The sequence below is a fragment of the Phoenix dactylifera genome, chromosome 10 (assembly GCF_051530095.1).
Source record: "Phoenix dactylifera cultivar Ajwa chromosome 10, Ajwa_hap1_PhDact_Kaust_v1.1, whole genome shotgun sequence".
NCBI lineage: Eukaryota > Viridiplantae > Streptophyta > Magnoliopsida > Arecales > Arecaceae > Phoenix > Phoenix dactylifera.
This window is the reverse complement of record NC_143199.1, coordinates 27157285-27182172: the sequence shown is the minus strand read 5'-3', so window position 1 is coordinate 27182172 and position 24888 is coordinate 27157285. Positions and strand designations below refer to the sequence as shown.

Here is a 24888-nt window from a genome sequence, read left to right as displayed (position 1 = left end):
GAACCAAAGATTACCTATTACTTCAAGCACAAGATACAAGGTAGTTGTTTTGAAGTAGAAATGTGGTTTGTGATGGGACTAACACATACCGCTTATGCTGATATATATTCTTTCCTCCATTCCAATTCTAGCATCAAAAGGATCAAACCATATTGGAACTAGGCAGAAATAAAAATTGCACAATTTTAGATAAAAATGAACCACAATAGAAACGATTTTCTCATGCCTAACACATGCATGTGAATGGTCCAAAGATTTTGATAGATTCTAGTATAAATGTTAGTTCAGATACTCCGCACTGCAAAGGGCTTTACAACATTGGATAGCTACCACGTCAGCCATCTTAAAAAAACGAGCAGCTTTCGTTCAATACAAGACATGATGCATTGCAGAGATGAAGGAGAGCTATCCATCTCCAAGATAGATGACATGATGGCTATCCAAGGTTGTACAGCTCTCTACAGTGCAAAACATGCACCCTAGAGGATCTCAACTCAATGTGGGAACCCTTAACCGGTAAACAAGACCTCCTTCATAGACTTGTGAGAAATAATCAATAGACTTCTTACACTAGTTTCTTCCGCTAAACCTGTTGAATATACTCATAGTGAGTTGGTTAAAATAGTCGGTGGTGAAGCCTACCCTCTCATTTGTAATCAACGAGTTAAAGCGATGGAGCTTGCTGTCTTGAAGTGTGAGTAGGAGTCCTTCCCTCACCAGTTCAACAACCATATAACCATCTAAAATCCTACACCTTTTGTATGCCCGTTCGGTCCTCTAGGATGAAAGTTGCCGTCTTAATATTGACCCTAAGCATTATGAATATGGTAAAAGGAACTTGTCTTGAAATCTTTTGTTGATCTGACAATATGATCAAGGTTTTCTATGCATATTGTTAAGTTGGTTGAAATGACCGAAGATGTAAGAGATATGCGAGGATTTGATATTCGCCATGCTCTTTCACTAAATTTTATAATAGTAATTTATAAATTCAAGAAATTACTGCTTACATATGGCGAATGCTGCGAGTTATCTGAGAGAAGAACTTGATTTAATAGCTGAAATTTGAATTTTGTTAAAAATCAACTGATTAAATTGGGCAGATCAGATTATTCAATTGAGCTGGAGGAGTCGGGTTGATTGGCAACATATTTGATAAACTTAGTTAGGTTGGATGGAATCAAGGAATCATCAAAGGTTAAAGCCATGAGATCCACAGTGGTGCCTGGGGCTAAACGGGGAAGGGGTGGTCGTGTGATGGTAATGCGATGGGTCATGGATTTACGCATAAGCAGATAAAAATTAAGGTTTCTTTGGCTTGTTCAGGGCTATGAAACCATGTTAGGGGACCAGTTAGACCAAGGATACCTCCCATTGTTGTCGACAATCATGATATTTTATCATCTATATCCCAGTTAGACCAGTTAGACCACTAATACGAGTAACGAGACTAGTTTGGCGTGGCATTGGAAATTAGGTAGTTATAGTTTGTTTAAGTTAGGACTAAAGAAAATAATAGCCAGCTTTGCCGTGTTCAATTCAATAATCTGTACATCAACTTGAAGTAAAACCTCATAAGCAAAAGCCAAAATAAACAACCTGCCATCCAGCATTTACAAAACATTATACTGATCTTGCACCACAAGGAATCAGACAACGGCACATACAGACTGTTTGCTATAAAGAGAGAAAAAAAATGGAGGCGAAGCAAAGGAGCACACGGGGCGGGTCCTCATCTAAAGGCTGTTTTGCAGGCACAGGAATGCATGATCATGAAGTAATAAAGTATCCTGATATCAACATTGTTCAGTTGGAGAGCTGGGGAGCCGCCTAAACAGTTCCGTCGATGTGCATGAAAGCAGTCACAGATTCTAACATCTTATCTCATATGACCCGGCTTTTGTGATATAACGAACCCACTCTACGGTGTTGTATCCACTCTTCTCCCAAACCTGCAGAGATTTTGGAGAAATGAGGACTTAATTTTAGTCAGGTCCTAAAGCCACAGAAGGCACCTGAAGCTGCATTAGTTCCAAACAAACCTTGAGAAATCGGACTCGTAATCCTGATGCAGTGAACATAGGAACCTACAAAACCAAAAAGATTTCAAACATTAGTTTTAAAATGTGCCAAGAAAGCATGCAGAGACTCCTGACAGATAAAAAACACAAGTGAATCTAGGCTCCAAAGTTAGTCCAGGCAAATAAAACAGAATTATTTTGTACATTAAACAACCTATTATGTTGGTATCAGCATACGAAAATGTTGCAATATGTTGCTGACTCATGATGGCGGAATAGTATAAGGCAACACTCAGTGATTCCAGAAACTAATAGCAGACTAAATTGTTCCACTTGGGCAGAGCAAGACTTACAGGATGAATTTATATTGCAACTCCATACAACGGTCTCATTTTTGCACAGAGCATGTACAATTCACTTGGTTATGGTGATTGGCCAAAGAATTGGAAAAAAAGAAAACACGAAAATGGCAAAAAAAAGAAAAAGTTTTAAGAAAAGAAATATCTAACAGCTAAGGCAACTCCACAAAAAAAGTTCCTAAATATATAGACACATCTTATATATATACTTTCCATGCCTGATTCAGGCTTCAAAGCAGGAACTCTCTCTAAATGGCCATACCAGTTCAAGTTAAAACTCCCTTTTACGAATAATTAACACTGTTTTTATAATTATAATGGTGAAAATTCCAACAGGAAACCTGGATTTGTTTCGTGAAGCTCCACCATGGGGTGATCTAGAAAATTTTACATTTCCTTTTTTTAGTGGAAAAAATCTACAGTTTCATGCCACAGTACTACCTAACTTGCAATGGAATATGATAACTGAAGGTCCGTTTGTTGAATTGAACATGCCCCGCTTATGATACAGTACGGAAAACAGTGTGAAAACAAGCTATTGATTTTAATCTATTGTGATGTGTGTATGATCTATTTAACTCAGGAAACAAGAACAGGAAAAGTGTTTCCTCGAGTAAAGCATGCAAAGCAATTTGCATTTTTATCAAAAGAACTTGCAGTCAAGATTTTAGTCAAACCTGAAATTCCATTTGAATCGGAGGTCGAGTCCATGGCTTCTTTTCTGCCATTGTAGAAATCAACTCAACTTCTGCACTCATAGTTGTTTCAGTTTGCCCTGGAAATTTTCTTATCCTGCATGTTGAATATTTAGAGTGTAAAGCAATTAACAAATTCAAATCAACACAATGTTTCTCTAGATGGTGCCTACTAAAGTCTACTGTTATAGCTCAAATAGCACTTAATAACTTCATTCTCTTTAATATATCAACTTTGAAAAAAGCCAACACCAAACATGAATTTCAACATGTCCTAAAGAACTTACGAGGGTAAAGTGGGGATAAGTAATTTATATGTTTAGTGGTAAACAAGTTTAAAATAAAGGGTCCCTGCCGATAACACCCCTACAGAAGCATCTAACAGCATTCATCATTAGATTCTCAAAGAAGACAGCTCAGATTCTGCTCTACATCAAGAAAAGCCACTATTTGGTTATATCCAAAAACTGAATCAGCTAAATGCACTGCTCCTAGGAAGACTTTAACACCTTGTATTCATAATTAAGAAAAGCAAAAGAATACCTTAAAGGAAACTTAACGAGCAAAAAGCTTAAAACTCCAATGGCCATCTTCAGTTCTGATCACATCATACAAACAATGCTCCAATCAACATTGTGGATATAAAATTTTTAAATTCAAAGGGAACTGAAAAATGATGCTAATTTCCTCAATAAATAGGGCCTCACTATCAAAAAAGAAGAAAAGGTCTTCCCCTCCAAAGTTCTCATGAAATCACTTCATGGATAAACTCCTAATTGTTTTGCCACAATGCGAAGCTTGCAGTGCGACTAAATAGCATTTCCTTGATTAAGCAAGAAAACAACCCACAAACTCCATAATTTAAGTTAAATACACCACCAAGGTTGCAAGTAATGCTGATTAACTTGAACTTCAGATCAAATGTTTCTTTTTGCAAAGGTACACAAATAGCATATCGTGGCGCACAAATAAAATGTAAGGCGGATCACGAGGACAGAAATAAGCTCGGCATTTTGACTAACTATATGGAGAAAATGAGGCATTAACATTCAAAAATTATACCGTGTGACAAAATGTTGAGCACTTACTTCCAAACCAAGCAATCAATTGAAGCATTATATTTGGCTCGACCTGATGTCACTTGGAAGCTTGCCTTGGCAGTTTGCTTTGGTACTGGAACCTTAACCACAACTCCAAGTGCAAACATTTTTGCACCAAAGACACTCTTCACCTGCAGAATAAAGGAAACGAGGTAAATATGAGCATAAGAAATATGCATCTATCATAACATTGATGACAAACCTTGACATTAACTTCCATGCGTGTCCTCCCCAATTCTTTGATTGTTGGCAACACTCGGAATGGAAGATTTACACCCTCAGTAATACGGTACCTAAGAATACAGAATATTATCATTGGAACAAGAAAGAGGAAGCAATCATTCTTCATGTATTTTGGCTATGGCACCTCTTTAACATTGTTAGGTTATATAAATGCATGAAAATGCGAAGTCGTGAATGAGGAATCTGATTAAGATAAAGACAAGGCATATAATCCCTTCTAGTGTACCATATGTTGTTTAGTTTAGACATAGGGGAAAAGGCATTTCTACATATGAGACACAATAACGCTAGAAGTTGTATTTAAACAAAATAACGAGTGAATAAAGTGAATTGCATTTTTAAAAATATGGAAGTATGAATTCAAGGTAGTTATATGTGACATGTTGACTAAGCCAAAGAAGTTGGAGTATGAGGTAAGAACAGGGTCAAACTAAGATCGGTGTGCAGCAATTCTATAAAATCAAGTTTAGGCAAAAGGTGCTTAATTTAGCTTTTGATTTGATAAAACAAACTATATTACTGTCATAAGCGGCTCTGCCAACCAAGATAGATAGTTTCCTTCAGGCAAGCAAACCCCACATAAAACTCTTCTTGAACAAATGCCAGTACAATTCTATAAACATTTTTTGTTATGTGTCAGGAATTCTAGGCATTTTTTCTTTAATTAAATCCAAAATCAATATCCTGAAATAAGTGTTTAAATAGTTTGAATATGAAACAGAATAACTAACTTTGACCACAAAGGAAAGCAACATCACAGATATTAAAAAACAACACAAGGCATATGCACAAATATGGCAAAAAGCAAATGCTTTGACAGGCTTCATAGCAAGAAACAGAAAATGGCAATATATTTCATGACTTAGAAGAAATGTGGCATAAGGAAAATGTAGTACGATTACTTCATCAATTCAAATTCACCATCAGGAGGCACGAAGCTGACTGTCTTTTCTGAGTTGAACCTCGTCAGGTTTACACACTGATGAAAAGTAACATCATCAAGTTCGATGGTCTTTCCACTGAGTAAGGAGGAAAAAAAAATATGCCAAAAGTTATCAATGACGCTAGAAGGGTCTATGTGGCAAATACTTCAACAACAATTTCAATAAACTAAAAATAAGTCATATTTGAGATTCACTTATGATTCAATGTAGGAGAAACTTTTTGTAGATTATTGAAAGACTACAAGAACAATGCAAATTGCTAAGGCAAAAGCATATTTCATATTAGAAATTTCATAAAATGGACAGCCTTTTAGTTCCACAAATCATTTTATGACTTGGCCTGACAAATAAATTTAGTATATGAACATTAGACTCCGGGGTGGAGAGAAAAATTTGTGTGGAAAGAATCCTAACTATTTGAGACCATACTTACTAAACCTTCTTAAGCACTGTATCACTGCTCACTGGCATAAATTTAGGTATTTAAAACTACTCTTTCCAAACCCCATACAGAAATACAAAACACTCCCTTTAGTAGCATCTGCTCAGAATTTCACTGTGGATGCCCATACTGTCATGGCAACATCTAGCAGACAAAAAGTTGAAAGCTGGTTAAAAAAGAAAAAAAAAACTTCCCAGAACTATTATCTGAGCAAATAAATCCATATGATACAAACAATTTGAACCAAGGAAATCATAGAATGTATATAAAGTTTTTTCTTCAGAAGGACATGAAAGGGCTATTTAGTTGTCTGTGAGGTCCATTAAAACAATAATCATAAAACCTGATTTTTTTGTAAAATGGTACAAAAACAAGGGTAGACCTGAAAAGTCTCCTTTTTTTTATTTTGACAAGCCAATATTTACAAAATCATTTATATGGAAAATAACCAAACGAGTGTTTTTTTTATAAAATTCATTCAGTTTGGGTTTTGTATAAAAATATTTTAGTAAAAATTTGACAACCAGACAGCCCTACAACTTTCATGAGCTTACCTTTTTGCTGGCCTGGACTTGAGTTGTGATTCTTTTTCAAGCCCAATTTTGTCATTTAAGCCTAGTTTTAGATCAGGCATCCCAGAGAGGAAGCATTTCATGAGAATCTTTCCAGTCACATCACAACGTAGAACACTCCCTAAATAACCAGCAAATTCACCAAAGAGGGATAAGTTTATTAATAAAAAATATATTGCTGTATAACAACATAAATCAGGAGCTAATGCTTTTCACTGGTCACCTTTAGAAGACATAAGAAGATTAACACTTTCCACAATGTCCAAGAAAACCTGAACCATACTAGCTTGAGAAAATGTGTATTTGTTATACAGAACTCACAGCAGGAAGGTATAAAATAAGAGTCACCTCATTCTTCTTATATACAAGACCCTCACGTCTCCAACCAACAGCACCTGTAACTTGTAGTGTTGCATTTGGGACTGGCTTTTCTGATGGCTATAAACATAGAAAGACAGGGAAATTATAATAAATGATACCTTCAAAATCATATAAAATCAATAAAGCACACTATCTACATACGCTAAGAGATCAATTCAACCACATAAATTGAAGTTTGACATCTGACCTTGGATGAGAATGAAGAACGAACCCCTTCTTGAGTGATGTAAAGCTTCAAAATTTCAGGTGAAAGATTTTGGGGATAACCAAAATCCATAATTTCTGCAGATTAAGTTGGGGACATAAAATATGTAAGTACTTAGTCTTACTAACATCAACTGATAACAATAGTAAGAGTTCCAGCATTTTCTCTTGAAGCATGATAAAATGACATGATGGTGACATTAAGCTCAGCATACTTCCAGAAAACTCATGAGTCATGAGCACATTGACTAATCAGTAAGACCAGTTTCAGCACCTTTATTTACTTTAAAAAAGAATCATCCTAGTGTTTTAAGTAACCATAACATGTGCTAAAGATTGCTGATAGTTCTACATCTTTTGATGGAATTGGGCACCTACATAACTAGTGGCCTTAAGCAGAAGGACTTGGACCTAATTAATTGTAACAGACCCCTGAGTTGCCGACAAACACTCAAGGGATTGGGCTCCTATCCACTTTACCAATAACAATATGATAAGGGGGAGATGCACAGCCTGATGGAACAAACCGTGCATCTCCTCTCTCACCTTGTTTCCTTTCTTCTTCCATCTCCTGTTACTCTCTTCCTTTTACATTCCCTCAATTCTTTCATCTAGAGATCCTTTCTTATAGTTCCCATTATCAGAGGTCATAAGCCACAAATTAAAACAGCATGGGCTGAAACTACATGCCAGTGTTTGAGACCTTAAGGCAAAACAAGATACCAAAACCCAATCTAGTCTATCTACCACATACTTTCTTCTTAATGCATGATTTTCATGTTCTCCACTTTTCTGTATTTAGATTATTAGATCACATTTGTTAATTAATCACAAGAACTTGGAATCTCATTCCAAAAAATTGCAACAGCCTCTGGTTTCATAATGTGAGAACAGGTAGAATCATGTTCCCTGTGGCTCAGAAGTCCGTGTGCACACCCATACACACTTAAAATCAGCAAGCAAATGTTGATGTTGCTGTGTCTTTGTTCACATAAGCAGTTGTTTATTGAGATTCTAGTACCCAGAAGACATATGTTGCACATAAACTCTAGGGTTGATCAAATCACATCATGTTAATTAGTTTCAGATAATATAAATGATAAAGCTCTAAAACCAAGCTTCTTTCTAGATCAATGTGGGAGAAACCTCTTATTACTTGAAAACTTGCCACACTTTGTTGTCCCAGATGGTCTTGGGTCATTCAGTTGTGGGAAGCAATCTAGCAGTTTACTTGTGTAATTCGCAAAGACAAACAGCAAACTTTGTTGCATTATTTAATAAGGGAGTTAATGGCTGGTTATATCAAAATTATCTTCAATGGGCTAGATCTCCTTAACCATGAAGCAAGTACAAGTATACAATGGAGTTGATATTACCAACTTTTTAATAGGTAGTTGCAGAATGTGCCCAACCAAATGACCACATAATGATCATAGAAAACAGATGCCTGGGTGGATGATAGTTAAAGTAAAAGACCAAAAGTAGAAAGGAACAAAGAAATAAAGGAAAAAGTTATTCAGCAAACAATTTGCATTTGCTTGAACCTTATTTAATGTAATATTACATGTTAATTAGTAAAATTACAAATTTCCCTGAAAGTTATGCAATGTATTAATTAAACATTCATAAAGCGTGCTCAATGTCTCATGCGATTAAATGCAACAACTCTACCAAATAATAAATAATATATTCAAAGATCAAGAATTAGTGGAACTTGCCAACAAGTAAGGTGTTTGGGCACTACTGCAAAAGAAATAGGTTTATGATCCAGTGGTCTAATACCCTCGTCTGCCCCAAAATAAGTCCAAACCTGACCTCAGGCATTGGCTGATTGCCTAGGTACCCAATAGGTGGCCAGCAAATAAAGGTTGTCTGATAGGTTCGGCCCTTTAAGAGGGATGGCTAGGTAACAGTCCAAGGCTAGGCAGACCAAGCAACCACTTTCTATGATGGTGCATATCACAATGAAAGTAAAAATGTTGAATGCAATCAAGGCAAACTACCAAGTCATGCCACTGCATTGGAGTTTGGAACAATATGGACCCCTCAACTGCGATAACATCATGTTCTATGGGGGCAGCCAAAGAAGTATCAAGAGCCTTCGGCTACATGCACTCTTAAAATTTGATGTATTTTTCGTTTACAGTGTTTCAGTTAATCTCAACTCATTATAAACAACTTTGGTCAAATATAATTTCCTTCATATGCCATTTAAAAACATAAAACATCCAAAAGCAGGATGAGTTATGATGAGAACAGACCCGATTTAGCTTTGTTTTGGATAAGTCTTCAGATCAGACCACAAAAGTTTTGGATATTCTCGATCCAGTGACATTCCTAGGGTTGAGGCTTGTTGACAAATATTTACAGGGGCGTTTGGTAACCCCAACAGGATCACCACGGTGATCTAAGATCCCCGGTGATTCGAATGCTGGGGTGATTTGATCCCCAGTGATCTAAGATCAATGTGTTTGGTAAGCCATGGTCCAGTGATTAAAAATCCCTGAGTATCCATGAGTAACTTGTTTGGTATGGTACGGGGATCCAAGATCACCGACCACATAATACTACAAATAATCCTGATATATCTTAGATAGATTTTTTTATGTGTTTTTAATTCTCATGAATCAAAAATATAAGTCAATATGCTAATTCCTATAATAGCTCCATAATTTTGTCACATATTCTACTTTAAGTAGCCCTTTATTAATCATATAAAATATATTATAATAAAATATTAATATATTTATCAATATATTAATTATTAATATATTCTATAAAAATATATTTATTACTCCTATAAATTATTAACCTTATAAAATTATGTTATTTTTCATTATAGAATTAATATTTTTATTTATACTTATAATAGATTTTTTAATAGTAATAATTATTTTGATTAGGAAAATAAGGTAAATAGGAGTAATATATTAAATATTTTCATTATATAAAGATAAAATATAATAATATATTTCTCCTATAATTTAAAATTATCCTTCAATAATAATAGGATAATAATATAATTAGTAGTATATTATAATATAATAATATATCATTAATATAATATATAATATCAACATAATATTATATATATATGTATAACATTGATATAATATATTGATGGTATATTGATATATCAATTTTTCTGCTAAATTGAGAGGTATTTTTGTCTTTAATTTTTAATCCAGGATCACTACCCTGGGGTGATCTTGCATTTCCGACCTCAATGATGGGTATTCCATCACCGAGTTGGGCGGTGATTTGAGGAGTGGAGGTAATTTAGGATCACCACTACATAGGATCACTGTGGTGCAACCAAACGCGGTGATCTCATCACCTCCACCCACATCATCCTTGATCCTGGGACGATCACTCCATACCAAATGCCCCCACAGTTTTATCGACAAACACTTACAGTCTTGTCCCAATATCAACCTCTAGAACCCTTAGTTTACTAATCACTAAGCTGGTCACCACTACCCTGGATCAACTCTACGTTTCCTGACCTCTTCTTTCCTTAACCACTCACAACCACCGTCATGAACCTATATACTACAACTATCTGATACCACATGTGACCATTCTCTGGCTACTATAGCTGCAGGCACTGACCACTACCACCCAATACTTTCATTATTGGTTGTCAATACCACCCGCCATCGATTGTCATATTACCTTCTAAAACAAATGCAACCAATAACACAACTTTAGTCTTACCTCACGACGGTTGTCTCTTCATTCCTTAATCAGTCAATGCCACCAAGGTCTGAGATCTTAATTGTTGAGGGAATCAACAGCCATCACCACTGGAACCAGAACTCGCAGACTGTGATCTGCCACAAATTACTCCAATTTCCATAAATTACTACAAGTAAATAGCGATCATCAATAATCAACTACTGAACACACCACCCATTATAGCTTATTGCAACTGCTCTCATAACTATCACCAACTAATATGCCTAAGGGATCCACCATTACCATGGTAGCCTCCTCAGCCATTCACAGATGAAGTCTGTCCTCAAGTCCCAGAGACCATTAATTAGGACCACAATAACCACAAACTCAATTTGACTGCAGTAGCAAAAGCAGCACTCAACCATGCCTGCTTAAAGAATATTATATATTATTCTCTGGGAGTCATTTTTTTTATGCTGAGACAACCTAAACTTAAGATACAGACCTTAGAGAAGGAATGCAGTTTTTCTGAAAAACTGTAAATGTTACACAAAGTGCTGATAATAATAAATTATAATCCTACCAACACCTAACAAACATGCAAATGCCAGTCCCAAGCCAGGATGGAAAAGGTGGAACATTGACATCAAGTTGACAGCTAGTCATAAAAAGCATGTCAACCTATGAAAGGAGTCCTCCTTAAACATAGTAACATGTTCAGCAGCAATATAGTTATTTCCATGCATTTAAGAAGACTGCGTCACACAAAGATCATAAACTCATGAAATCTTTTTAGCAACAAACGGATAAGGACACATAAGGATGAAGATATGTGTTTGATCACACAGACGGTGCAAGATATTAAAGCATTACATGGACCCTTATCAAATCATAACGCATTTCATAAAATGATGATGACAACATGTTAACACACTGATCTACTATGTGGATCAATAAACGACAGTAGTTAGCTGTCAATTAGGAAGCCCAATTACCTGACTGGCACAGGAAATACATGCAGAAAAACTATAGTCACCTAATGTGCATCACAGTTGTGACAAAAAAGTGTTAATACATCTTCTCTTTCACATGGAATCATGAGTTCAACCCAAAAAAATGACAAGAAGTTCTCCCCTAATAATTGGTTAAATCATATATTTATCTTCAACTAGATCGCCTAAAATTCAATAACATATAACAGTATAGCTAACAGAAGATAAGAGGATGAAACAATGACAGCATAGAGAATAACATGATTCGGATGCATACCATCAAGAAGCTCATAGATCAGAACAAAATTATTCCTGATGGCATCTTCATCAAATGCCCCACCAAAATAAGACTTAAACAATGCAACAGCCTGTCATAAGTCAAAAAAGCTTATTGCTAATGAAACAATATTATTAGGAAACTAACATAAGCAAATTTTTGCCCAATTCTGTTCGCAGCTGCATATGTAGTATAGTTCAACAGCTCATAACTGTTTCAAGCCATGCTATCATGCCACATAAAGGAATCATTAAGATCATGGTTTCCACTAGGTTCTCTTTTCACTGAAAGAACAGATTTTTCCCTCAATTCTTCTAAAATAGGAAACAAAACAGTTTTACGATAAGTTATGAGCTGATCAAATCAAGAATGCATAAATACTTGTCTTCCAATATATATTTGTAGAATTTCTTACTTGTTGCATCTGCGTACATTTGTACATGCAAATGTAGCAGTAGTAAGAACTTTTAGGATCCTACTTCTCTAGTAGTAGAATGAAGTAACAACAAACAGACAATCATGTTATGGTCATAAGCAAAAAATTCCAATTATTCAGGAAGTATTGTTAAGCATATTCAGATAAATTTAAGTGGCATGATATTCGCTGTTTCTTGAACGTGGCAAGTAGAATGTTGACTGATAATGGATAAATAACAATACATGCAAAGAAGACTGAGGCAATATAGACCAAGAATTTCAACGCAGGTATACCAATCTTTATCACATGGTGTGCACCACCCCAACCAGGTACAAGCAGGATACAAGGGACTGCAAAATTGTCTTGTGTAGAAAGGATTGAAATATCAGACTATACTGGTCCATACCAGGTATATTCATGCTGTACAGGTAGAAACTGGTGCTACCCTCCCCTACAGAGTGTCATATCAAGGGATGTGTCATACTGACACTCAATAAAGGGTGTACTGGTTGCATACGAATATGAGTACTAAAACCTATACTTGAAACTTTGCTATGTATACCAATATTTAACCATGTTGGTAAATGCCATCTGGCACATTCCAAAATGAATCAATGTGGCCTAACACAAAGCCCTTTTACATTGTCATGAGCCTAGACAACTAGCTGGGCACATGGTAAGCATGACATGGCATGTTCCCATACCATGGTATCTCATAACTAACATGAGTGGGCCACATAGTACTCCATTCACACATATTATAGACCACACAGTACTCAATCATTGACATAGATTATAGGCCAATTCAGACACAACCATTCTCATCCGCTCCTAACAATACATTAGCATATCATGACACTAGTCAATTTGCAACTTACAACACCCTCTCATAAAATGCAACTTCCTTTGTAAAAATAAAATGCCAGTTTCCATGGTGTGACACCCTAGAAAGCCTACTTGATGGTGTTTGTGGGATCCCCCTTCTATCACTCTGTTAAGTATGACTGCACATACAAGAAAAGTCTTAACTTCCGCAGCATTAACCCTTGTTCCCCACAAGCTTCGAAGCATTCATATAACTTGCTCAGTCTAAAGGAGGTACTTCATTGTAGAAGATGCTAGAACTCCAACCAAGATTCCAAAACATGATAGCTTTCGTACCATTGATGAAGAAAACTAAAAATGTGTCCTTTGTGTGAGTGCTTTAAAATCTTCAAGATTTTCCTATGATGCAAAAGAAGGGCCTATTGGCACCACATTTCTTGCACACAACGGACAAATGATGGGATAAAATTTTCTTGAGATTTCTCATTGCATATAGTTGACAAATATATCATATAATATTGTGATATTCTCATATTAGGAAACCATCCAAAGTCTTCGAAACTTTTCCACTAGAGTTGTCTCGCAGGCCTTGATTGATCCAACAGAAAAACACCTCTGGGTCAGGCAATTCCTTCCTTTCGTACATTCCCTCCCATTAATTCCTTTTCATATTTCAACTGATAAGCATCCATTGCAAATACTCCCAATTCTGACTTAATTTTCTAAAGCCATGTAAAAGAATAGGTGATTCCTTCCCTTCACCCAAACGCATCCAATCCTGTACTCCCTTAATCATCTTTGATTTCTTTCTGATCTTAAACAAACATGTTATTTATTAATATTCTAGAAGTCGCATCTAAGTATTAGCTGTCCCAACCTTACTGCCTCCGATCCATGTGAAGTTTATAACAAGAATTGAAACGTTTTAAATTCATTATCAAAAGGAAAAGATTGTAAAATTCTTTCACACAGATAAACATGATCCATGGCAACTCTCTCTCACCCAGAACACTTGCCGTGATGCTCCAGAGAACTCTCTGTCCTTATCCTTGAAAAAACACACTGGTAAAAGTTAACCATAAGGAGAGCAACACATAAAAAGCTGGTCACTAATATAATGGTCTTGCAAGTAGAAATTTGAATGGAACTTACTATGTAAAATCTAAGCATGCTAATGCCATCAAATATAATATGTGTGTATCTGTCTGTGAGTTTGTGTGCCTGAGTCTACGTTTCTTTCTTTTTTATTTTTTTGCGGCGCACGCGGGCTGGGGGTGGAGGGGTGTGGGGAAGGGGGTTTGATTAATTTAAGATAGCAAAAGTTAGAAATTTAAGCTGATACCCCTTTAGCTACACTTGCTAATGGCACTACATTGGGGCAAGCACGCATGCATGCGACTAATCATATAAACAGATAGAGGAGGACAGGAGTAGCAGCAGTTTGAAATTGAAAACAGATACTAGATAACGCATACCTCAACGACGAACTTGAAAGCGCAAGCAACATTGGCATTGCCGCTAACAACAATCACAATGTACACGTTGCTGATTCTCATGTAAAGGAAAGAACAACCTCCAATTTGCCGGACAGGACAAGTACCAAGTTCTTTTGTCTGCATTATATGCATTCGGAATGCATCCACCATATTGCCACTGGATATGCCACAATTTTAGAGAAAGCATGCATGTCATTACAAGAAAACAAGCAGCCTGGGTGACTGTGATACATTATGATACAGTTTTTTTGGATCTCCACCGGCAAGAAATGATGGAAGAAGAATACAGATGATTGTTAATGCAGGTCTTTAAGATATATACTGCATGTACAAATGATAGACCAAAGTGCATAAAATGAACTAAGTCGGAGGAGTCAAATTGTTTGCAAATTAAACTCAAAAATTTAAGAACATTAATGATAGAACAGAAATCGAGAAATGTGGCAAATTCAAGGCATCCTATCTCTATACTCCTACCACTGTCATGATTCATTATCTTGGAGTATAGATTTACAAGAAGTAAACCAAAGTCCATTCTCCTATTGCTTCCTGATTATCAAATCTTGAAACAAATGCAAGTTGGATTAGGTGGACAAAAAGACACCTCTTCAGTCCCTCTACACAAAGGCTTCTTTGCAAGAGACACCATACCAAATTCAACTTCCGACCAAAGTCTTAACTGAAATTATAAAATTAGGAGATGAATAAATTATTTCCATTAATGCTAATGAAAATTCAAGAGCATCATTCTATAAATTCAAGACATGGTAAAAACAACATGCAGTGTACATCAACTAATCAGATTTTTTATTGTGCGAATATGATCACAATGACGAGCCAGTAATATGTGGTAATTTAATTATAAAAGGATATCATGTGAAGAGATCAGCTATTCTTTGTGTATTTATAATAAACAGAAAAGGCCCTATTCCCTCCCCGCACCCCCCCACCCTCCCCTTTCAATTGTAGTTCATCAAAAGCAAAGTGTGGCTTAGAACCAACAAATTTGATATTTAAAAATTCTCATTCGTGGCACAAGTAATTCAGCAGATCACTCAGCATTCTTGCAAAAGAAAAACATGATTTGAATGTAGAAAACATATCGTAACGCCCAAATTTCGTTATTACATCGAGAAATCAAATAAAACTTAGATTCCGTAAACTCTATTCCGTAGGAAGTGTTCTCACCCGACGTCATCGCGGTAGAGGCGGTTGATGAGAACATCCCCACGAAGATTGAGGAAGTATATGGCAGACGCCGCCACAGGCATCTCTTCCTAGGCCAAATTAACCCCAGATCACGGCGAGTAGATAGCCCTACCTCCAAAGAGAGGGGGGGGGGGGAGCAAAGGGATGGCAGTCTTCCCCTTCTCTGGTTACGAGAAAACGAGATCTCGGATCTAGGGTTTCAAAGATTGAGCTAGCGTTTTTGCGACGCGAGCTGGAGAGAGAAGGATTGAGTCTTGTGGCGTTGGGGGAGGCGGGAGGTCGGTCGGAGCGCTGGAAGTCGGTCGGAGCGCGGAAGTCTTCTTCCGGCGTTCCCCTCGCTAGCCTTTCTTTTTTTCACGCACGAAATTTCCAATATGAAGGTAAGAATCACACGGTTCCTCCAGGGAAACGCCAGTTTGATCCACCCAACATGGGTCAAAAGTCAAAATAAATGATTTATTTTTAGCCCTTATAAAAAAAAAAAAATTCTTGAACCACTTTCATGCTTATGGCACATCGAAATACTGCAAGAAAAAAAAAAATCCAACTTATTGTTATCGGTTAGTTAACATGTTGATTAACCGTATTATAAAATATAGAATATACAATATTAATTCAATATACGGCTCTGACATTAATGTTTCAACAAACATGAAAATTGTAAAGCGTGTCATAAATTTCATTCTTTCTTGTTAAAAGAAGAAAAAATGAATTTAGTTAACGTAAAGGCAAAATATATTTTTTAAAAATAAAACTTGATGGAAGGTAAGAAAATAGGAGACTTCTGCCTCATTTCTCAATAATTATTATGTTAAGCTTGTTATAACAATTATCCATAATTCTTATGCCTATGCGGTTATAAAAGCATGGAGTTTTTGAATTTTGGCTTCCTCATTATTTTTCAAGTGGCTCTTCTACCAAGCGATACCGGCAAAAGAGTGAGCTTCGTGTTAGATACTTGGTTGAGTTGCTTGAAACTATTTGTAATTTTGAGTTTTATTCTTTTCCAACAAATTAATTGACTTCCTTATGGAGGAATCTTAATTACACTTTGAATTCAGTTGGTCATTAATTTGAAAAACTTATACAATAATATTTTCTTTCCAAAAAAAGTTAGAGATTAAAAATTAAAAACTGAAAGTAAAGTATGGAATAATCTAACAAAGTGATCAAGAAAATCGGACCATCTTGGTCTAAGGTCTATGTAGAAAAAGCGCACATAAGAATATGGTAAAAAGTAGTGATAATATAACAAAATTAGAAACTAGCTAATGTCAACTATCTTCTCAATAACACTTATCCCATACCAGCATAACCATGGTATTTTCATGTTATACCTATCTCACCCATAGTTGATTAATTTCAAAATGATAAAAAATCCTCCTCCAACATTACCGAGGGGACCAAAGAATATATTAGCTTTTTAACAAATATATAAAACTTATCTAATAATTGAAGCATCAAAAACAAACTTTGCTTTATTCTATTTTATCTTTGAAATAACTAAGGTTCATGGTTCAGCTCATAAAAACTATACTTGGTAACTACATTTATGCGAGAAACGTACTAAGCATTGATTTCTTATCAGTATGAGTCAATATGCTTAGTGTTGTTGGGTACTACAAACTATCAAAATAAGCATGGCATCAGAGAATATAAAAGAATAGAAAAAATAAGTCCAAATATTTTATCTAGTCTCCAAACTTCAAATTTAGCATTATCAAGGTTACTATTCTTTACCTCCCTTTCAACCACATATAATTAGCAATGCACGTGATTCTTCAACTAATAAGATTATTCAACTGATAATATCTATAGTTACCTGTCAAACTTGACACATTATCAAATCATGACATAAAAAAAGGAAAAAATTATGCAATATGATTTGGTGTATTGCCCTCCTATTCTCTCTCCCTCTCTTTTTTAAAAAAAGCTATGAAATTAATAAAAGATGGATACAACTATAGAAGATACCCATCAAGCAACCATAGCTAAACACTCTCCTGGCAAATCGCTCCTTAGTGATTAGGGCACTTTCTTTTAAAAACTTTGACAAGGATTTAAAGATTGGCATCATCCTCTTCCTCTTCAGATTAACCGTAACTAAATATACAAATCTAACGACAAGCATTACTCGTGTCGGAGTGCCGGATTCCGTAAGATATTTATTGGTATAATATTGATATGTGTGGTATAAGGGTCGACTTGGCATGTTGTACCAAAATCTCGGTTCACTGCTGGTATGATACGTTACGCGCTTTGGCGATCTGTGGAAGCAATCAAGCAACCGCCACGTGGATCTCCAAGAATTTGGTATTCACAACCAAAGGGGCAATTCAGGAATGTATCGCTGTTGGATCCTTTGCGCGCCTTCCTCGCTTTGAGAGCTGTGCCGGTGGATGAATGATAAGAGTTCGGAGCGCTTGGAGATCTATGCAGTGACTGATCCAACGGTGGATCGGCGCGAATGAAGGTGAATTTTTTCGCCCGAAGCATACGACCGCGATCCTTCAGAAATTCCGATCTACACGTCTGTTTTTTATGAAAAAAACTACAGTCTCTTTTACCTTCTTCCATCGCGGTTAAAACCCCAAGATAAAAAGCCCCACCCACCACCCCTCTCGGACCCCCCCCACCCCTTCCCAAACCATAAATCTCCTCGTCGAGTGGTTCTTGATCGAGAATGGGGTTCTTCCGGAGGATCGCCGGTTTTCTTGGCCTCGCGAGGGACGAAGCAAACGGGGCCGCCGCCGCCGCCGCCGTTGCCGCCGGCGGCGACGGCGAGGAGGAGGAGGAGAATAAGCGGACGGGGAAGAGCTTGCCGCGCGGCCGAGCCAAAGGGTTCAGGGTCCAGGTCCCCCTCACAGTCGAGAGGCCTAGCATAGGGCCCGTCCTCATTCCTTGCGGTCCCGGCGAAGGCGGAGTCCAGGTGCTTGCCCCTTCCCAACCTTTCTTTCTTTTGATTCATGAGTTCTGGGTTTCTTGATGAATTCGGTGATGGGTTTATCAAGAATCGCGGTCTAATGGGTTTTGTTTTATATGATGTAAAGTTGGTTTTTTTGGATTTGTTCGGGCCTTTGAATTTGTATAGTTTAACCATAGTTTTTGTTAGTGGTTAGCAAGAAGAACGTGATGAATGGGTGATAAAAGGAGGCTAGATGTATGATTTGGGGGCAGGTAAGCTTGTAACACGTGGAAGTGGTAAAGGAGACAGGACTGAACTTTTCCTAGGAATGATGTGTTTATATGAGTGAACTGGAATCTCCAGTATGTCAAAGCCTTGCAAAGATAAATTGCCAAGCGAACACATATCATAATGCTTATCTTTAACCTTCTGGATTGCAACAAGTGAACCAAGAATTGCATGTAGGGATTGTGTTAAAACACCATCTTAATTGAATTCATTCTTTTTTTCCAAAGAATTTAAGATGAGAGGTTGAGGGTTATCCGAGACATGAGACAGGGGCTTGAATATATGGGCTCGATAATGTTACTGAGGTCTTCCAACACTATTTAATTCACAGCATTACTGTAAACTCTTTTACTAACTATTGTTGATTTAAACATCAACAGGTTTGCCCTTAATTTTTTTGTGGATATTAGGAAGTGATGTTGCATGAGGAGTGAAGAGCTATTGGATCGCCAGGAATTACACTTTGGAGATTATACATATAAATTGAAGGAAAACTGGATTGAAGAACCCTTCGTTTCATGAAGGAAGTTCTCTCCAAGAATTTCTTTTATTAATATGTCAAAAGCTACCATCATACAATGTAGTAGAAGCATATATAGGACATGACCCTTAATCCTAATTTGGGACTTCAACCTAGTACAAAACTATACTAGAAATAGGACTTAGTAATAAGAAAATATGCTAGAATTATTCAACTACAAATATAAAAATCTAGCTAAAATTTGACTCCTTCTGTAATTGAAAATTTATAAGAGGCTCGGTCACAAACTTTTAGCTCGTGCAAAATCTTCGCCTATGAATCTGTTGCTCCTGAGAAGTTTGGTATGATCTAGCTGATCAAAGTACTTGTTGGTTGCACCTTGTGCTGCATCAAATTGTCTTCCTTATGAGAGTTGTATGTTCTTTTATTCTTAGGAACTGTATGTAAAGCAATTCAAATATTACAAAAGGTGGTGACAAATGGTTTTATTGCTTAGGCAATAAAATGGGATTATAGCTAAGACTCTAGATGCAATGTAAGGACTAGATGAATGTCAGGAACTCTAGAAGATAGTAACATTTATATTTATGGAACAATATATTGCCATTTATGCAAAATAGTGGAGAATTTGAGATATCATGTTAGCAAATAATAGATTGGAAATGGTAACATGATGAGAGTTGTGATTGTTGACTTTGTGGTGGTGCATTAGTGAATTTGATGACACTAAAAGTGGTTCCAACTTATCATAAATAGGTAATTTTTGTTATAACAAGGAGTAACATAATACAGTCATACAATGAGATATTTGTTGACATGATAACTAGTGCAGTTGTCTATAATATGTTAAGTCCCAAGAAATGAGACAAAAGGATTCCAAAGAACATAGACCTTGGAGTGAGAAAGTTGCATCATTCAACGGTAAGTTGTTGGAGAGAATCCACAATTATAACCATCAACTCTTGTCCCGACAATTTGACGTCAGTTTTGTTTATCCTTATTTGCCAATCAGCGTATCAACTAAAACCTCTGACACAACCTCAAACTTTCTGAATTATTTCTTGTAAATCCCTTCCCTGTTAAAGTTGGTGTTTACACATATCCTTCTAGGTCCTTTGACATAATTTAAGGACCTCTTAAGATTATTCTAATATATATTATGTGGGATTATTAATCACAAGTTTTTATAAAAAAATGTTCAGGGACTTAGGCCCTGTTTGGGAGAGCTTTTGGAGGGCCAGAAAGCACTTTCTGGCCCTCCAAAAGTACTTTTAGATAAAAAACTGTGTTTGGTAAATTTTGCAAAAAGCTGTTTCAGCTTTTGCAGGAAGCTGAAAACAGCTTTTGGGAGGAAGCTCCAATTTGGAGCTTTTGGGAGGAAGCTGTTTCAGCTTTTTCGGAAAGCTGTATTTTTGACAAAAATGCCCATATTAAAATAACATAAATACATAGTTTGTCCCTTTATAAACCTAAAAATCTACTGGAGCCAAGAACCCTAGCCGTCAGACTTCCTTCCGTAAGAAAAGGTATTTTTCTTTTCAATTTTTGTATGCATCTCTTGAACCACATTTTAGAAGAAAAAAATTTTAATCTTTTTCCATACCTTCCAAAATCAATCTATTGTTTTTTTTTTTATCATCAACCTCGCGGCCCACGCTGAGGTCCTCCTCGAGCGTGGACTACGAAGAAGAGCCCCTGGACCGCGGAAAATTATTTTATGAAAAATTATAAAAAATTATTATGAAAAATTATTTTATACTAATAATTATAATATTTTATATCTTTATTTTTATATTATACTATAAATATAATATCATATTATATTATATCATAATACATTAATATGTTATGTTAAATAATTTAATATTATGTTATATTATGAAAAATTAATTTATAATAATAATTATAATATTTTATACCTTTATTATTATATTATACTATAAATATTGTATTATATTACATTACATTATAATACATTAATATGTTATTTTAAATAATTTAATATTATGTTATATTATGAAAAATTAATTTATAATAATAATTATAATATTTTATACCTTTATTATTGTATTATATTATAAATATTGTATTATATTACATTACATTATAATACATTAATATGTTATTTTAAATAATTTAATATTATGTTATATTATAAGAAATTAATTTACTAATAATTATAATATTTTATACTTTTATTGTTGTATTATACTATAAATATAATATATATTACATTATATCATAATACATTAATATGTTATGTTAAATAATTTAATATTATGCTATATTACCAAATATTAATTTACTCTAATAATTATATTACTATTATGCTATATTAACATAATATTATTTTATATTACAGTAATATTATACTATATCGTATATTTATATATTAATTTATGTTATGTTTTATTATGTTCTGTTGTATAATACTATGCAATGTCCTTTATGGTAATTTTGTCATACAAAAGTACTTTCTCAGTTTGTTTACCAAACACAAAACAAAGTACCACAGCACTTTACGAATGTAGTTACCAAACAGCAAACAACTTTTTATAACAGCTCTACTTCAGACAGCTCTACTTCCAACAGCTCTACTTCCAACAGCTCTACCGCCAACAGCTCCCCCAAACAGGGCCTTAAGCCAAGCTGCACACTTATAAAACAGATGCTATAAAAGATTGTGAATGCTATTAACTGATGTCATCCATGCAGCTTTAAGAGGTACACTTTGGTTAAGGTTAGAATTTTCTTTTTTTTTAAAAGGCAGTCATTGGGAGACTGGGGAGAGGAGGGGAGGACGAGGGGAAGCACTATATATTACTATGAGGTAAGGATGATATAATTTTGGTGAAATATGACAAGTAAAGGTCATGTGCAGGACTTTCTTAGCCAGGAGTTGGAGCCTAATTGTAGCAGACCTAGAGTAGTTCTGAAATCCGATCAAGAAAGCACTTTGACAGTAAAGATTAACGAAATGCTGTTAGTATCATTGCAGAATATTATAGATTGTTGATATTTTGTTAATGCCATAGAGCTGCTGAGCAATAAGAAATGAAGAGACAAAAACATGAACATATGCCAAGAAGGGTAGTTAAAATGAAGAAGCAAATTTATGTAATGTTTGTTTTCATCAAATATCATGCTTTCCCTTTTCTAACAGAAACTTTAAAAAGAACAGAAAAGTTTGCATACATACTTTATGGAAGGTTTGCTGTACATGAGGAGATTTTATGCCAAAAATTCATAATAGAAAAGAAACCTGGAAGAAATGTCATGTGAGAGTATGTTGTGGAGACTACTACATATATATATATATATATATATATATATATATATATATATAGAGAGAGAGAGAGAGAGAGAGAGAGAGAGAGAGAGAGAGAGAGAGAGAGAGAGCCTGCAGTCTGGGCTCTGGATATATTCTGCAGTTGATAAAGACATGTAGAGTGGAAGATTATGTGCCAGTATATCGACTAACTGAAACATAATTGAGGAAAAGAACAATGCTTGTATCTAATCACTGGCTATACCGGGAGAATATGTAACTTTGCATGAGGAATGTATCTAGAGAACTTCTTTCACACACAAACACAAAACAGTACGAGTGTACAAGTTTTGCTTAATTTAGTTGCCATGAAGTTCTTTCTTATTAAAAAGCTTAAGGAATAGTTGCCATGTGGTTATTGTGGGAATCATCAGATGAGACCTAAATCAAAAACTGCAGTCTTTGATGTTTGGGATGAACAGGCAACTGTTAATCTGTTATCTGTTGTTTCATTAATTGGTCTGGTAGGAAACAAAAAGTTAATTAAAAGAGAATAACAATTTCTTATTAGTCCTTGTAGAGAGCCTTTTGTCCTCTCCACAATCCCCTATTGGGTTGTCAAAGTTTCAGCATTAATGGAGGACAAGTTTTAAAAATTCTTTTTTTTTGGGTGAGATCAAAGGATGATATTGACTGGCCATTCTTTGGTTTGGAAAATCCCCTGGCAGAGCCTCTCAAGGTAAATGCCTCCACTGATGAACATGCGATGCTTGATCGAGCGATTTTCTACAGAGATAATTTAGTTGCTCAGGCTAGTGCTAATCCTCAGGCGAACTTGCTATCCAACTGCAGTTTTTGTTTCTGATCTTTCTTGCACTCATGAACTCCTCACTGCTACATCTCTATCTCTTAACTATAACCACAGCCAACAAGTGCAAATCAAATCTTAACCCAGCTTTGCGAACCTTTCTATACTGGTTATTCTTAACGACAACTGAATATCTTCTTGCTTAACTTTGTCATATCTACTCTACAGGCTTGTATATTGTGTATTAAAGACTATCTAGTGCCTTGTCGATGTTTAGTGGCCTTTTCTGAGGGTTACCAGATGCAACTCATTCGTTTCGACCTGGTCTTTTTTCGTGGTACAGGGATTCAGGTGGTACACAAGGAGACTAAGGATTGATGAGGATGGAGATGTGGCAGACGAATTCCTGCATGAGATCGTGCCTCAGGCTTCCAGCACTGATAAACAGATGGCACGGCCGAAGTTTCAGGTGAAGTACAATAACTGGCCCACTGCCATGGCTATGAGAAAACAAGTTATCGCTGTTGATGGGAACGTCAAGCTGTGCCTGGAGCACCAGGGGAAATTGCAGTGGGTTTGAAAGGGAATTCCACAGGCTTTTGTAATGATGCCACTGTTTTGCATCCCCGATGGTCTCTGGTAATTGGCATCACGCATCAGAGCGCTCTGGAGCCTAGCCTGCATCTGTCATCAACTCCAAGTCATGCTGGGTGGTGGAATTCGTGTTGCTGTTACACAAAACTAACCAATCATTTGTGCTGATATGTGATTGCATCTAGTCTGATCCATTCTTCAAACTGCATTGCGATTTTCTCCACCCAGTGTGAAAATTGCTTTAGCCACGATTCTTAGAGTTTTAAAGAAGTGAGGATTCTTGTTTTCTTTTTAATGCTTTCGATGTTACAATCAAACATCTTGTTCATATTAGAATGTACACTTGAGAAAAATTCTGTCATTTTGCCTTAACTCACCTTTCCCACCACACCTTTCCTTCAACTTCTCCATGGCTGCCTGCATTTTCTTGCCTTTTTAACCTCTGACTTTTTCTTTTTGCTATTGTTTGATTTAATGAAGCAAATCCAATTCCAAGATTGGAGTTTGTCTTGTGCTTTACATATGTTCGGATTCCATAAGGAGTGGGGCATGCCATGTGGCCTGCCACGTGGAGTGCACTTGAAAGTTATCTCTACTGCTTTGGCTACCACAATGACAACTAGATAGATGTGTAGTTTGCTAGGCTAACCAGTATCAGCAGATCTCGACCGTGTGATTGCTGACGCTT

The 24888-nt window shown here is 36.0% G+C and overlaps 2 protein-coding genes across 5 annotated transcripts; one reads left to right on the top strand and one right to left on the bottom strand.

Moving 5' to 3' along the window:
* Window positions 1-1504: 1504 nt before the first annotated feature.
* On the bottom strand, window positions 1505-16258 carry LOC103714038 (AP-2 complex subunit mu-like). 4 transcript variants are annotated; one of them, XR_016396669.1, is made up of 14 exons: window positions 15836-16258; window positions 14627-14804; window positions 11909-11999; window positions 6945-7039; window positions 6725-6814; window positions 6600-6648; window positions 6359-6497; window positions 5321-5437; window positions 4378-4468; window positions 4164-4306; window positions 3619-3673; window positions 3058-3172; window positions 2043-2087; window positions 1505-1952 (listed from the first exon to the last, which is right to left on the bottom strand). XR_016396669.1 is itself a non-coding variant. In XM_008801160.6 (13 exons), the coding sequence occupies exons 1-13, from the start codon at window positions 15916-15918 to the stop codon at window positions 1872-1874; spliced, it is 1317 nt and encodes a 438-aa protein (XP_008799382.3). In that variant the 5' UTR covers window positions 15919-16258; the 3' UTR covers window positions 1505-1871. The 4 variants fall into 4 exon arrangements, 3 of the variants coding, with proteins under 3 accessions (XP_008799382.3, XP_089781982.1, XP_088561856.2); XM_008801160.6 differs by lacking the exon at window positions 3619-3673; XM_089925856.1 differs by lacking the exons at window positions 3619-3673; window positions 15836-16258 and adding an exon at window positions 15125-15193.
* Window positions 16259-18479: 2221 nt separating this feature from the next.
* LOC103714036 (uncharacterized) lies at window positions 18480-24318 on the top strand. Its single transcript, XM_008801158.5, has 2 exons — window positions 18480-18785; window positions 23950-24318. Exons 1-2 carry the CDS (start codon window positions 18540-18542, stop codon window positions 24184-24186), a joined length of 483 nt encoding a protein of 160 aa, XP_008799380.4. The 5' UTR covers window positions 18480-18539; the 3' UTR covers window positions 24187-24318.
* The last annotated feature ends 570 nt before the right edge of the window (window positions 24319-24888 follow it).